At 37.6% G+C, this 14,154-nt stretch overlaps 1 protein-coding gene across 1 annotated transcript; it reads right to left on the minus strand.

Annotated features, from left to right (window-relative positions):
• Positions 1-1,041: 1,041 nt before the first annotated feature.
• On the minus strand, positions 1,042-12,347 carry adra1d (adrenoceptor alpha 1D). Its single transcript, XM_065265493.2, has 2 exons — positions 11,053-12,347; positions 1,042-3,856 (listed from the first exon to the last, which is right to left on the minus strand). Exons 1-2 carry the CDS (start codon positions 11,984-11,986, stop codon positions 3,312-3,314), a joined length of 1,479 nt encoding a protein of 492 aa, XP_065121565.1. The 5' UTR covers positions 11,987-12,347; the 3' UTR covers positions 1,042-3,311.
• Positions 12,348-14,154: the final 1,807 nt, after the last annotated feature.

Consider the following 14,154-nt stretch of genomic DNA (forward strand, 5'->3'; position numbering starts at 1 on the left):
ACAGGGGAGGACAAGTTTTTAAAATGCTTCGCTCTTCAGCACATTCTTAAATGGAAAAGGAAATAACTTGTTCGTTATTTTTTTTATCAATGCGGGGCTTTAAAAATGATTTACACACAAGTTATCCTCACAAGCCCCACATTTCTGTCACTACACGTCTGTCACTTTGGCATTCAAACATAATGTGAAATTATTCAGAGCTGTTTTCCCAGAATCATGTCTTAGGAGAGCTTGTCTTGCTAGTTTTGCTTGTTCATGTACAAGTCGTGTTGCTGTCAAGTGTATGGTAGAAATTTAAAATTGGTTTTAGGAGTGAACTGTACTGGTCGTCTGTTTTTTGTCATTTAAGGAATAGTACATTCACTCACACTCATGTTCTTCTAAATCTCGAACCACTTTTGTCATTAATGAAACAAGTGAAGCATGTGATATTTGGTGCGAAGAACAGACAAACATTGAAGTTGTTAAATATAACCATTGAAGTGTGATATGATATTTGACTTGTATGATTGTGAATGAATCATTTCAATCATTTGGTTGCCCTAGTATAGAAAAACAGCATTTCAGTTTTCAGTGGTTAACTACTCATAAACTATTATGAAAATATTATCAGGTAAATTTTGGTCCGTACGACATAAAATTATCATTGGGGTGGTTTTCCGGACAGGGCTTATCCAAAAATGCAGGTTTGAGCTGCCTTCGTTTAAAAACATCTTCCACTGACATACCTTAACATATATAAGTGCCATTGTTTTACCTCAAGATCTACACCAGTAATGTTTTTATAAGTTATGTTTTACATTTCCTAATATAACTAAGGCCTAGTCCTGGCTTAACCTAAACCCTGTCCGGGGATCCACCCCCTTTATGACTTCAAAAGTATTTAAAAACATCAGATGAGCTATACTGTATAGACATTTAGGATTCTTTAAACAATACTTTAATGGTGGTTTTGCATGAATTTTAAGTTTGGGCTTAACTAATCCTGTAATAGGTAGGTAACACCATCAAATTTGCTTGTCCCCATAGCCTAGCGGAAAACTGAATTACTTTGTAAATGAATAGAGTTTTCAATTATACCTACACTTAAAAAAAATGTAAAATTCCAGCAGCTGAAGTGCCGGAAAAGTACAGTAAAATAATGGGCACAATAAATTACAGAATTTTTTTTTCCCCGTAAGTAACAGACAAAATTTTTCTCCTAAAATTCCTATAGTTTTTCAGACAATAACAGTAAAATGCAGAGCTATAACAATAAAGTGGATATCATATATTATAAATATTTATTTTGACAGGCTCACAAAACAATACTTTGCATTTGGTGCTTTGCTCCAGGAGTTTGTTGCATGAAATGATTCATTGATTTATGAATGTATGAGATCAAGATTCTGCATGCTCTTGTTCAGGTTTATTCTGCTTAATAGTTGACACTGAAAGACATGATCACATCAGCATTACAAAGAAACCCAAATCTTTTTCAACAACACAAATTGAGTTGTAGTCCAGGAGCGAGGAACTGTTGGTCCTTTTGTGAATGACTGAAATGTCATTACTTTAGTGCTCAATGGAGATTCATAAATAGCACACAGTATTTAATTCCACTTTTATAAAAAATCCGAAAATTATTTCTAACCCCAATGTCAACCAAGTTCAGTCACAAAGAAATTAAGTTTTTTTTAGGAAAACATTCCAGGATTTTTCTCCATATTAAATGGACCTCAACAGTTTACAGTTTCTGTGCAGCTTTAAAGGCCTCTAAACAATCCCAACCAAGGCATAAGGGATTTATCTAGCAAAACGTTTTTCGCAAAAAAAAAAGGACTTTTTAACCACACTTTCTCTCTTGCACTAGTTGAGTGATGCGCCAGTGTGACCTTACGCATTATGTAATCACTTCGAAAGGTCAATCCTGCTCCAGTGTTTACAAGTGTGGAGAAAGAGGACCATTCCTAAGGCATGATCAATATACACTAGTCAACATTTGAAGTGGATCAAAACCTTTCCTAAAAGTTGTCTTAAAACCAATACCCAGTACCCGTTCTTGTCTTAGGACAAGTTTGATGAATGTTTTTGATCCACTTCAAATGTTGACTACTATAGTTTAATCCAGTGGTAAACATACCAAAACACATCAATAATTCTCGCAATATGCAAACTTTAGACGTAATGTGCTTTGTTTTAAAATGATTACAGGTCAATTGGTCTGTGCAGCGCTGCATGAAGTTAAGAGCAAGGGGGCCCCCTAGTGGTTCTGGGCTCAGTGCAGCTTGCGTACCCTGCGTATAGGGAGGATCGGCTCTGGTATGTTGTATGTGAAATGATACTAATTTATGTCTTTGTGTCAGTTTATTGTTGAAAATGGTCCACAAGTGTGCGTTTCACATATGTAATGCGTGACCTTTCGACTTGATTAAGTAATACGTAAGGTCATGCTGGCATGTCACACAGCTAGTGCAAGACGAGAAGGTGCGGTTAAAAAGTCCATATTTTTATATTGTTTTGGCAAAAATGACGATCGTTTCTGACGATTGAAACTTCAATTTTAAACTGCATTGAAACTGTAAACCATTGAGGACCACTAAAGTCCCCTATATGGAAAAAATCTTGAAATGGTTTCCTCAAAAACATTTTTTTACTAAAGAAAGAATTGAATGACATGGGGGTGAGTAAATTATTGGGATTTTTTATGAAAGTAGTAATGATAGTAATCCTTTAACCACCCTTTAAAACATCTATTACAAATTGTGCCTCACATTTAAGTTATGTATCCCCAAATCAATTATAAATCATCTGAATCATTTAAAAGTGAGTTTCACTATGTAAATCACAGTGAATCATTTTGTCAATAGTAATTAGTGTGATGGATTCAACAGTCTGTATAGAGTACGTCACAGTTAAATGCGTTTCCGTTCCTACTTAACGGTCAACACACGATTCTTTGCAAAAACAGTTCAAACATTTAACTTAAATGTTGCCTTGCTGGTTATCATGACATTCGGACAACACAGTTTACACAAACCCGACAATCATGAGTCTATTTTCTTTGCCATAAGATGGCACATCTGGTCCAGTGCAGTTACGTTTTTTCCTTATTTTGGCATTCAGTGTACTTTTTACACCCAGAAAGTAACATTCTTAAATTATCCACGTGAAATACATTTATCTCCATGAACACATTGTCATTTCAGCTCAGATTTGCTTAGAATGTACATTTGTGAGCAAAAATGATATGTTAAAAAATTAATCATATCCTAAATATTTCAATGCATGTCAATGTCTAGGAGAACACATACAGCGATCTCTCTCTTTGTTTAGATGTCTGTTTCCTTCAGGCCGTAGCACTCCGTGAGGTCATAAATTTGGTAGCCGCTCTGTTCGGCGCAGTCGGTATAGATCCCCATCGAGACCGTGTCGATCTCCGTACGGCTCAAAGCGGGCGTGCCGCTCTTCCCCGTCCCGTTCTTGATCTTATTGGAAAGGTTGTTCATTTTCTCCTTCAGCTGGAAGGAGGACTTCTGTAACGGTGGAAAGAAGCTCCAGCCTTTCAGGCTAAGAGGCCGGCTCTTGGTCTGGCAGGAATAGATAGAGTTTTCGCATTGCTCGTGGAAGGGAAATCCAGAGCAAAAGTCCCGGTGGGGGTCTCCTCTCATGGCCGTCCTCCAGCGTTGGTCGTAGAAACGGCGCAGGATCCGATGGCGACGCTGGCACTGACAGCGCAGTAGCCGCGTAAAGGCGCGCTGGAACTCCTTGCTGGAGCAGGGGTAAATTACTGGGTTAATGCAGCTGTTGAAGTACCCCAGCCAAAAGATTACTTTGAACACCATCTTTGAGGGCTTCAGAGCTGGGAAGAAGGAGCCTGAGAAGGTGAAGAAAGAGAGAGGACAAACATTTAGTCGTCAGCTCAAGTGAGATTTACATGGGAAATAACACCGGGGTCCAAGTACATTTAGCCCAAAGCTACAATTCCCAAAAAGTATAAGTGGTTTAAACCTAATTATACCCAGTAGACAGATTATATACTTCACATATTGTTTTTGTCCTTCGGCCCGCTGTAGAAGAGGAATGCATTTTTAAATAGTCTTCTAAATGATTTCTCAATGAGGTCTGATGTTTTTTGCCAGCAGGAACTGAGGAATAGGAGAAACGCCAATATGCCATACACCATGTCTGCTCCAAACCAAACACAAACTATTGTTTTTAATGGACGGACCACATGAGCACATTAGTCACTTAATGTCACATTTTTTTAAAAGTACAACATGCCTGAAGGATTTAAAGATATTTAAAGAAAATGACAAATTAGGAAAGTTCTTAAAATGTACAGATCGACTTATGACACTGCAAAATCCAGGCTAAAGTCTCATGAACTAAATTAGGAGCATCATAGTTCAAATTCACTGATAATTCCAATGTTTACTCGGTCAGTATTTAAGAGTATCACAAAAAATTACTTTAGCTGACTTTTTACAGACTGGCTCACATTTGTATCAACTCTTCCCGCCTACTTCCTAACACGCCTACTACCTAAATCTAGCATCTGGCCTGTGTCTCCTTCCTGCATTCACTGTATTGAATTGCATTATCTCACATAACAGTTGTCATCACATACTGTCCAATCCACCCCTTTTTCTGTGTCACTAGAGGTCAGAGTGCCCCCCTGTCAGTAGAGAGGTATAAAAATAGATAGACTGGGAGTAGTACAGTCTTGATGAACAAAGAGATATGCTGTTCTGCCTCTTGGGTAGAGGTCATCAATTTGTTGTAATTCTGACTTGGAGATGAAAGCCTGGCCGGATGTTTCTAGATTGAGCACGTGATTACTGTTAACAGGCCCAAACATGACTTTTATCACACTTTTTGGAGGGGAAATCAGTGGGTTTTTGTGTTATATAATGTAATACGGAATTAAACTTGAAGTCAGCTTGAAATTACAATTACTTATCTTGACTAGTGAGGAGTTGCTTCTTTAGAATAATGTTAAAATAATTTAAGCTAATTCAACTTAATTTTTATAATTTATAGCAACTCTAGTCAAGAAAGTGGAAATTAATTGTAAACTTTAATTAAACCAAGTGCAGGAATTTTATTCAACACAAATAATTCAATACTGTTCTGTCTATGTACTAGAAATGAATATTGTTTATATATCTGTCTTTATTAGACAGATATGCACAGATTCATCCATCCATGATCCTTCATCTAGCTATCTATTATGCATATATATATATAGATAGATAGATAGATAGATAGATAGATAGATAGATAGATAGATAGATAGATAGATAGATAGATAGATAGATAGATGTTTAAAGGCTGCAAAATTAACTCATTCCCTGCCAGCATTTTTTAAGTTGCCCACCAACATTCACAAAAATGCCTTCCAGGAAAATTGTCTTTTATAAATAAATAAACATACAATATATTTCAAATGAAATAACAGATCCCCTGCTTTTGAACAAACACAAATTTGTTTTTACAAATAAATGTTTTTTTTTTTTTTGTTAGAGATCAGATTAAGATAAAAACATACACAGAGTTTACAATGTTGTTGAATTAGTTGATGCTTCAGTTTTTTCTAATTTGGGTAAAAGCGCCACCTAGTGGATAATAGTGGAATTATAGATTACCATAAAAACTGGCAAGGGAAGCGTCATTAGCAGGAAAGAAACATAAGAGGAAGAATAAACCAATAAGCCCCAAGAAACCGTGGGTTACCAATGCATTTTATACCAGCTAAGGGACGTTGTTAGGCATGACGCGAAGCGGATTTTATCACAACTTAGAACGCGTTTTAACCAATCAGAATGAAGGACCAGAACTGCCCGTTTTATAAATGTACTTTTATGCCTCCAAAAGATTATTTGTCTAGTATCTTAACAAAAACACATTTAAAGGGGACATTTTTAAGATGTCATATAAATCTTTGGTATCTCCAGAGTACATATGTGAAGTTCCAGCTCAAAATACCATATAGATAATTTATTATAGCATTTTAAAATTGCCACTTTGTAGGTGTGAACAAAAACTGTACTAAATGGCAATGCCGTGGTTGGATAGTGCAGATTAAGGGGCAGTATTATCCTCTTTTGACATCACAAGGGGAGCCAAATTTTAATGACGTATTTCTTTCACATCCTTGCAGAGAATTGTTTACCAACACTAAGTTAGTGGATTGATCTTTTTCACATTTTCTGAGGGCGCACTCACATTATCCAAACCAAGCCCCAGCGTGATTGTTAACCCTCCCTACTCCTCCAGAAGCACGCACTCGCACTGTACTTTTATCGATGCGAGGCTGGGAACGCTTTCGTCATTAGGATGCGATTGTTTTGAAAAACCAGTAAGTAAAGCGTTCTCTTAACACTGAAACCCATCGTAATGTTAAGTCTGTGTTTTTTATTCGGAGTCGTTTGGTGCGCGATGACAGACAGTCCTCTCACGTCATCAAACCGCCCCAGGTGCGGTACAGAGTGGTCACACTAGTCAAACGAACCAGGCTTTGTGGGTCAAACGTGCCCAAGCGAGGTTTGGTTTGGATAATGTAAGTGCACCCTAAGTTGATCAAAGCACAGGGAACCTAATTATAGCACTTAAACTTGGAAAAAGTCAGATTTACATTATATGTCCCCTTGAACCTTTACAATTTTCCAGAACATCTTTTGACAGAAAAGACACAGATTTCTTGACCCAAATAGCTGTGTTACAATTAACCATGCATTAATCTAAGCCCCGCTCCCACCTATTTGTTTAGATATTCTTGACAATTTCACAAAGCTTGGAAAGCCAATACCAAAAACATTGTGATATTTAATGTCTTTTCCTGGAGATTTAATCTCTTTACCAAAAACGTTTGGATATGATTTTTGATAGTAAGGTTAAACATGAGAAAATGGTAAAAAGAGCTACAGGTAAAAGTAAGATACCTATATTGGTAGCTGAAAGCAGAATCAAATTAATAAACATTTAATAAACAAACATGTATGTGACGCTGTACTCTGTGAATTCTGTGAATGGTAGTCAATCTAATTCACTGTGAATCAGTAGCGTCCCTTTTGCTTCAAATAATACAAGCTGTTGGTTACCTTTTGTTAACAGATGAGACTGTTGAAAGTGTGAAAGTGGCAGACTTTAACTTCTAGCAATGCATTGGCCTGACCATGACACTTGTGCTATAGGATTGTGTCTAAATATTTGGCAGGCAGCCATATTGAAGCTGTCTCGTCTCATGCTGGTTACTTAAGATGTATTTTAGAGCTTGTCGAGGTGCATTCTGTGTCAGTCTGACGTGAAATGCATTAGTGGCTGACATAACTGCTTGTGTCAGAGAGGTGAGAGAAAATCTTGACAGATCAGCAGCTACTATAACATGTTCAGCATTATATAGTGCTGTAAAGTGAAGAACAGTACTTGGTAATAAAAATCAATAATAAACGTAAATAATAGATAATGGAGGTACTACATAAATAAATAAATACAAAAAATTTTGTGAAATTAGGTGTGCAAAGCTTGACGCTCAAGGTTTTTACATGAGGTGTAAGCTGATTCAGTATCACATTTGTAGAGAATGTCAAATTATTTTAACAACAAAAGTAAATAAATTTTTTTATTTTCACACTCTGTTGCTTAATTTGAGGAGCTCAGATGAATAAATGCCATCTCTGTTAAAAATTAGATAATGATATTAACCGAACACTCACAGCAGGTGTTCATCAACTACTCTCGATTCAAATATGTTAGCCTCAGGTCATTCATAAATACCACTTAGTTGGCAGAATCTGTTAAATGTCTCAATGGTTTTTCAGCAAAGTCCTCTACGTGCATGAAAGAATAATGTTTTTTTTTTAGCATAAACCAAGCAAACACATTGTATACTACCAAAATAACGTTGTTTTTAGCTATGAAATAGAAACTCTTTAAACGGTTTTGCTGCAAAAAGACAGTCAAATTGGTTAACAGTATTGTTATAAACGACAAAGTCTACAGACAAATAAAAAAAAACCGTGGCTGGCATGATTTGTGATGTCTTCATGTTAAATTAGACTTGATTTTTAGATATTACGACATCAGTAGGCTATAGGTGCATAATATTTGGTTCCAGCAGTCAAATGTTCCTTTGTATGTAATACAACAATAACATATTTAACCCTGACAGAGACCTTGATAAAGATTTTTCGACCAAGGCCCAAGGCCGAGAAACACTCATTAAGAACTTAAACAGTGATAGCATATGACTATTAACAATAGCATATGGTTATTTCAAAATAATGAAAAAGCAAAATCCTGTGGGTTTTAATAAAAAGCTCAAATGATTTTCGATCAAATAATTATATGTAAATGCAAACAAACAAATACCTTTATGGTTGGCTGCATTTTGTTCACAGACCTTAGACATACCCTCTAGATATTGCATAATGCTCAAAATTAATAAATGTCAAATAAAAATAATAATAAATCAACAAACCTGGCAATGCTCTTAACTGTCAGGGAATATGTCTATGTAATATTATTAAAGTATTGAGTATTGCTTCAGAAGGGCAGGGATGTCTGGTTCTGTTTGTGTCACAAGAAATGAGACCATCGCTATCCAGATCCACATGGCATAAAGAAAACATTCCCTTGATACATCACAACAATAACAGCGTAGACATAGCTGCCAAAAATCTGAGCATCGCTAAGACTGGACATATTTGTCCTTCTACAGACTTGCACCGCAGTATCAGATAGCACAATTTAAATCTCAAAATTGCAGTTTTCCTACCCCTTTAAAGCTTATTTTAATACCAAAGAATATCTTTAGTAGAGACTCCAGAATCACTTCATACTAAAGCAAGCTCATACTTTATTTCTAAAGTGGAGGCTCGCAGTTTTTAAGTATGTGTGGATCTGAGCCACGTCACATCCCTGCTCCGTCCTGGTGGCTTTGCCGTGCTCTGAGGTTCTGGAAAACGAAAGCGCTCTCTTTAGCTGGTTAATAGCCGTGATTAAGTCAGTGGAGCGTTGGGCATAAGGACCTGAGTGAACCCCCCCCCCCAATTTCCCTGGATGAACAGTCAGGCCTCCCCTCCCCAAAGCCTTAAATTTTGGGAGCAAAACGAAGAGTTGATCCCAGAATTTCACCAGCACCACATGCAGAATGCCAAGAGATGTTATCAAGCCCTGCTGCCCTCCTATTTTCCCAACAGTAACTGCGAGTGGAACGTCAGGAGGAACAGGCAAAAACTTGTGGTTATAGTGTTGGAAAACTGTGGAGAAGGATGAAGTGGTGAGGATGGGGGCGCAGGGAGGATTGGTTAATTCATTGCGGTCAATGTAGCCTACACCACCAAATACTGCTCTGTTTAATACCAGACATTAGCAATGAGAGTAATTTTTAAAGAAATTGTACATAAAATAAAAATCATAATGTTAATTTAGTTTTTTTATACTTGCTATTTTATCTGCCCAGACAATTATGTCATAAGTACTAAAATCTTATCTTTTATTTCCTTTACTTGCACACCTTTTGTGACATCATCTTTGCTAATAGCTGGTAACTTAATGGCTTTGCTCTCATTGGTGGTCATTGACCCTACTCATATTCTGTATGGAACCCATTACCAATACCAATTATTCCTCTCCGTCTTATGGATTTTCCATTTCTCATTGTCTCTGTGTAGGAATTAGTTTTAAGTTTGCATTCTTTATAATACATGAAGTGCTAATGCATGTTTTTCCAGGAATTTTTGTATTTTACAGAACAACTTTAACCTTTACTGCTTTTTGTTACAACATGGGTAATATAACTAAATGAGCCACAACTGGTTCTTAGCCACTTAAAGATGTGATAAAAGACGGGTGAGGAAGATTAGTAGATGTACTGTTAAAGAAAATTCATTGTACCGCATAGTACATTACAAAATGCTATGACAAATAAACCAAGTAAACAAAGTATGAATTTGCATGCCATCGCCTTTAATAAGAAAAAGGGGGATAAATGCTCTGCTTTTTCTCTGCTATTATTATAGCTTTGTTTTGACAACATACTTTAAGTCAGCACGGTTCTGTGTGGTTACATCATGAAGGCAACTTTCAATATATAATTATTGACGCAATAGCTCTTTCTGGAGCTCATGCTTGTGGCATTTTAAACAAGAGCTCCTTTCTTATGTTAGAAAGGCTTTACTTATTGCATTTTAAATTGGTGTCCTTAATAATTTGGGGTGCAGTATTATGAAGAAGCATGCCACTTTAGGATTCCTAATATAGTATAAAATATATTTAGCATGAATGCTGCATAGTCAGTGGCATGTTTGCCAAATATCTTAATTGTAAATATCTGATTCCTTTATACAAGCTATGCACAATTCTTCCTACAGAATTAACCTGCTAGAATTAAAGTAGTTAAAACTTACGTAACCGTATATCACAGTTGAAACTCATGTAACTTACCTTATAGTTATAACACATTTAGCTTTATCCTGGCTACAGAATAACACATTATGCACATACATTTGAATTATGCATTAATTTTGGGCAACAAATAACACTATAACCTGTACATAATTTGATCTATTTTCAAAATAATTAGATGTCTATTTTAATATTATTTAATGTTTATGCAATTGGAAGATATGAATAAACAAATAAACAAACAGGGATTTCATAAAATGTTATAAAATAATTTTCATAATTTTAAAGTCCTAAAGAATTTCACTGGAACAAAAAACAAAAAAAAAGGTATTTTAGAAAATATCACCTCCTGATATGATCAAATGCTCCTTAACCAATCATTTAAAAAATATCTATATATTTTTTTAGGATTTAGGTCCCCTGCGTTCCTTTACATGTCTATCAGATGTAAATTGCAATTGAGGGTTCAGTTCAAGAGTAGCCTACAATATCACATAAAAAACTGAATCGTTCACTTGTTTGATTTCTCTAAAATTGACTCCAAATTGTGATAGAAATACCAGTATAAATTATTTTAGATATTTTGACCTGAGTCGTTACTCTATAAACAGTAATACTGGCGATGAGTGGAAACATGGAAACATGTGAATAACTCGTACGTACCCAAAGGCAAAACGAAGAAAAAAGGTAGCCAACAAAGAATGAACATCCCCACGACGATGGCGAGGGTTTTAGCAGCCTTCTTCTCCCTGGAGAACTTCATGAGTCTGACAGACAGTGAACTTCTGAACGGATGGCTTTTGCTTTTCGAGCTGGTGCTCGCGTCCTCCGGCGCGCTCCGGCAATGTATCCGCAGCACCACCTCCACTGATTTGTCCCTCTCGCGTTTTACACCCGCTTCCAAACTTTTAGTAGTCCTGCGGGCCACGATATACACCCTAATGTACATAACTAAAATCACCATGAGCGGAAGGTAGAAGGAGAATAACGAGGAGAAGAGCGCGTAACCCGGTTCCTCCGTGATGCTGCAGATGCTGTCGTCCAAAGGTGGAGGCTCCTTCCAGCCCAACAAGGGTCCGATTGAAATAACCATCGAAGAAACCCAGAGCAGCACCAGTATGACACCAGCTTTCCGTTCGGTCATGATGGTGGGGTATTTTAGGCAATATTTCACCCCAATGTACCTGTCTATGGATATAATGCACAAACTTAATATAGACGCCGTGCAGCAGAGGACATCCACCGCTGCCCAGATGTTGCAAAAGATGCGCCCGAACACCCAGCATCCCAAAACCTCCAGAGACGCGGAGAAAGGCAGAACTATGATGCTCAGCAGCAGGTCCGCTATGGCCAGGTTCACGATGAAGAAGTTTGTGACCGTCTGCAAATGTTTGTTGCACAGCACCGAAAGGATCACCAAAATGTTTCCAACGATCGCCGCTATAATGAAAGCGGCCAGGAAGATTCCAACACCGATGACTTGCGCGTCCAGGGTGATGCCCACACAGGTGTTGCTGATGTTGGATAAAGACAAGTTAAGCGCCTCGTCCGAAGTGAATTCATCATTGCTTTCGTTCAGCAGGTTAGAAAATGTCATTTTGAAACTCCATAAATGCTTTCTATTTGTTGTTTCCGACGGTGATGCTTGAAGTCTTCACGTTAGGTCACTTTTGAAACCATTCTTACATCCTTGTTCTGGCACGTTGTTCCAATTGATGTTGATTTTATCAAATTCACCCTGTTGTGTTCATTAACATCAAAGCCAAATGAACTGCCTGCTGCGTACCACACATCTGTATGGCAGTAAAATGTTAAGGATTTTTCTGCACATGTTCACAGCTACAAGCTAGATATTAGTTTTAAACAATTGAGGTAGAATAAAATAGTAAGCAACGTTGCTCCAAAGTCTAAAAACACTTTGTGTTTGTTATGAACAGGCTGCTACTGGTGGCATCTTCGGCGACCACTCCAAACTGGATAACAGGAGCTCAGTTTGGACCCCAGCGCTCCAGGTCTCCTCCTCCAGATCTGAGAAACTTGGTGACGCACAGTTGCTGCAGTTCTTCATCTGACCACAAGAGGACTCTGTATTATTGTTGCACTATTATGTTGGCACACTTGGGATCACGTAATTTTGGGGCAGTACAGATGTAAAATACAACCTGTGATGAGAGCTACAAACCTTTTCTGTGACATTTTTATAAGTGTGTACGTTTCATTTTCGGTTAGTATGTCTGGTGAATGTTAATCATGCAGACTGTTGGCAAAACTACATTTTGGCAGAGACAGCGTGAGTGGAAAAAACCTTAAGAGAGGTCGGAATTGATGTTATTACTACCGACACTGTGCAGCTGCCACCCAAGGGCCCAGACACATAGTAAAAGCTGAGTGAGGGATAACTGAGGAGCCACCAGGCGCCCTTCATGGGGAGTTTGAAGGAAAAAAACATCACAGCTGTATGTCAAGGACACAGTTAAGGACTGTTTGAATTTTTTATTTTGTTTTCCAGGTTGTAAGCTGGTCATCGTTGAGGGAATCAGAGGTGACTTTGTGAATGAAATACCTCAGGTGTTTTTTTAATGATTTTTAAGTCAAAGCTGTCACGGGACCATCATATTACGGGCAGATAATCTTCTGAAAGTCTACACTTGCTACAAAAGGCTCTTTACAGCGATGCTTAAAAAGTTTGGTTCCTCAAAAAACAATTAAGTCCTTAAAATAATAATTCCTGTCTTACCTGGCTTCGTAGTAGATTATTCTTTTTTTTAATTAAATTTTTTTCAGATGTTTAAGGGGCCATATAGCTAGTTTTAAAATGGTAAGTTAAAGAATCACTACACATTTGCAGCCTAACTTATTCAGAAACATGATCTTTTAAGGAGGAATCTGATAAAACTTTTCCAACTTCCTTTCCTAATCCCAGGCAAAGCAGCTTAGTTCCACACTCTTAAAATAAAGGTGTGGCAGTACCATAGAAGAACCATTATTGGTTCTCTAAAGAACTCATATTATGTCAATTTTTACAAGATGTAATATACACTCACCTAAAGGATTATTAGGAACACCTGTTCAATTTCTCATTAATGCAATGGTGTAATGGTTTGGGGATGTTTTCTTGGCACACTTTAGGCCCCTTAGTGCCAATTGGGCATCCTTTAAATGCCACGGCCTACCTGAGCATTGTTTCTGACCATGTCCATGCCTTTATGACCACCACGTACCCATCCTCTGATGGCTACTTCCAGCAGGATAATGCACCATGCTCTTAAACCTAGAATCATTTCAAATAGGTTTCTTGAACATGACAATGAGTTCACTGTACTAAAATGGCCCCCACAGTCACTGGATCTCAACCCAATAGAGCATCTATGGGATGTGGTGGAACGGGAGCTTCATGGCTGGATGTGCATCCCACATTTCTCCATCAACTGCAAGACGCTATCCTATCAATATGGGCCAACATTTCTAAAGAATGCTTTCAGCATCTTGTTGAATCAATGCCACGTAGAATTAAGACAGTTCTGAAGGCGAGAGGGGGGTCAAACACAGTATAAGTGTGGTGTTCCTTATAATCCTTTAGGTGTGTCTAGAATGTGTCTGTCAGCTCAAATTATCCCACAGAGCATATGTTATGGTATGTCCAAAATGCCACTTTTTTAGTTTTAATGCATGTACCTTTAAATGCAAATGAGCTCCAGCTCCTCACTCCCTTACTGTACCAACAGACAGTGATCACTTCTGGTTAAAAAATAGATCTGATTCCTG

The sequence above is a fragment of the Paramisgurnus dabryanus genome, chromosome 4 (assembly GCF_030506205.2).
Source record: "Paramisgurnus dabryanus chromosome 4, PD_genome_1.1, whole genome shotgun sequence".
Taxonomy (NCBI): Eukaryota; Metazoa; Chordata; class Actinopteri; order Cypriniformes; family Cobitidae; genus Paramisgurnus; species Paramisgurnus dabryanus.

Excerpts from the sequence above, each read along its gene's own strand:
- adra1d (XM_065265493.2), bottom strand. The coding sequence starts at position 11,986 with ATGACATTTTCTAACCTGCTGAACGAAAGCAATGATGAATTCACTTCG. Across the intron at positions 3,857-11,052 it reads TTTCTTCGTTTTGCCTTTGG|GCTCCTTCTTCCCAGCTCTG; the intron begins GTACGTACGAGT and ends TCACCTTCTCAG.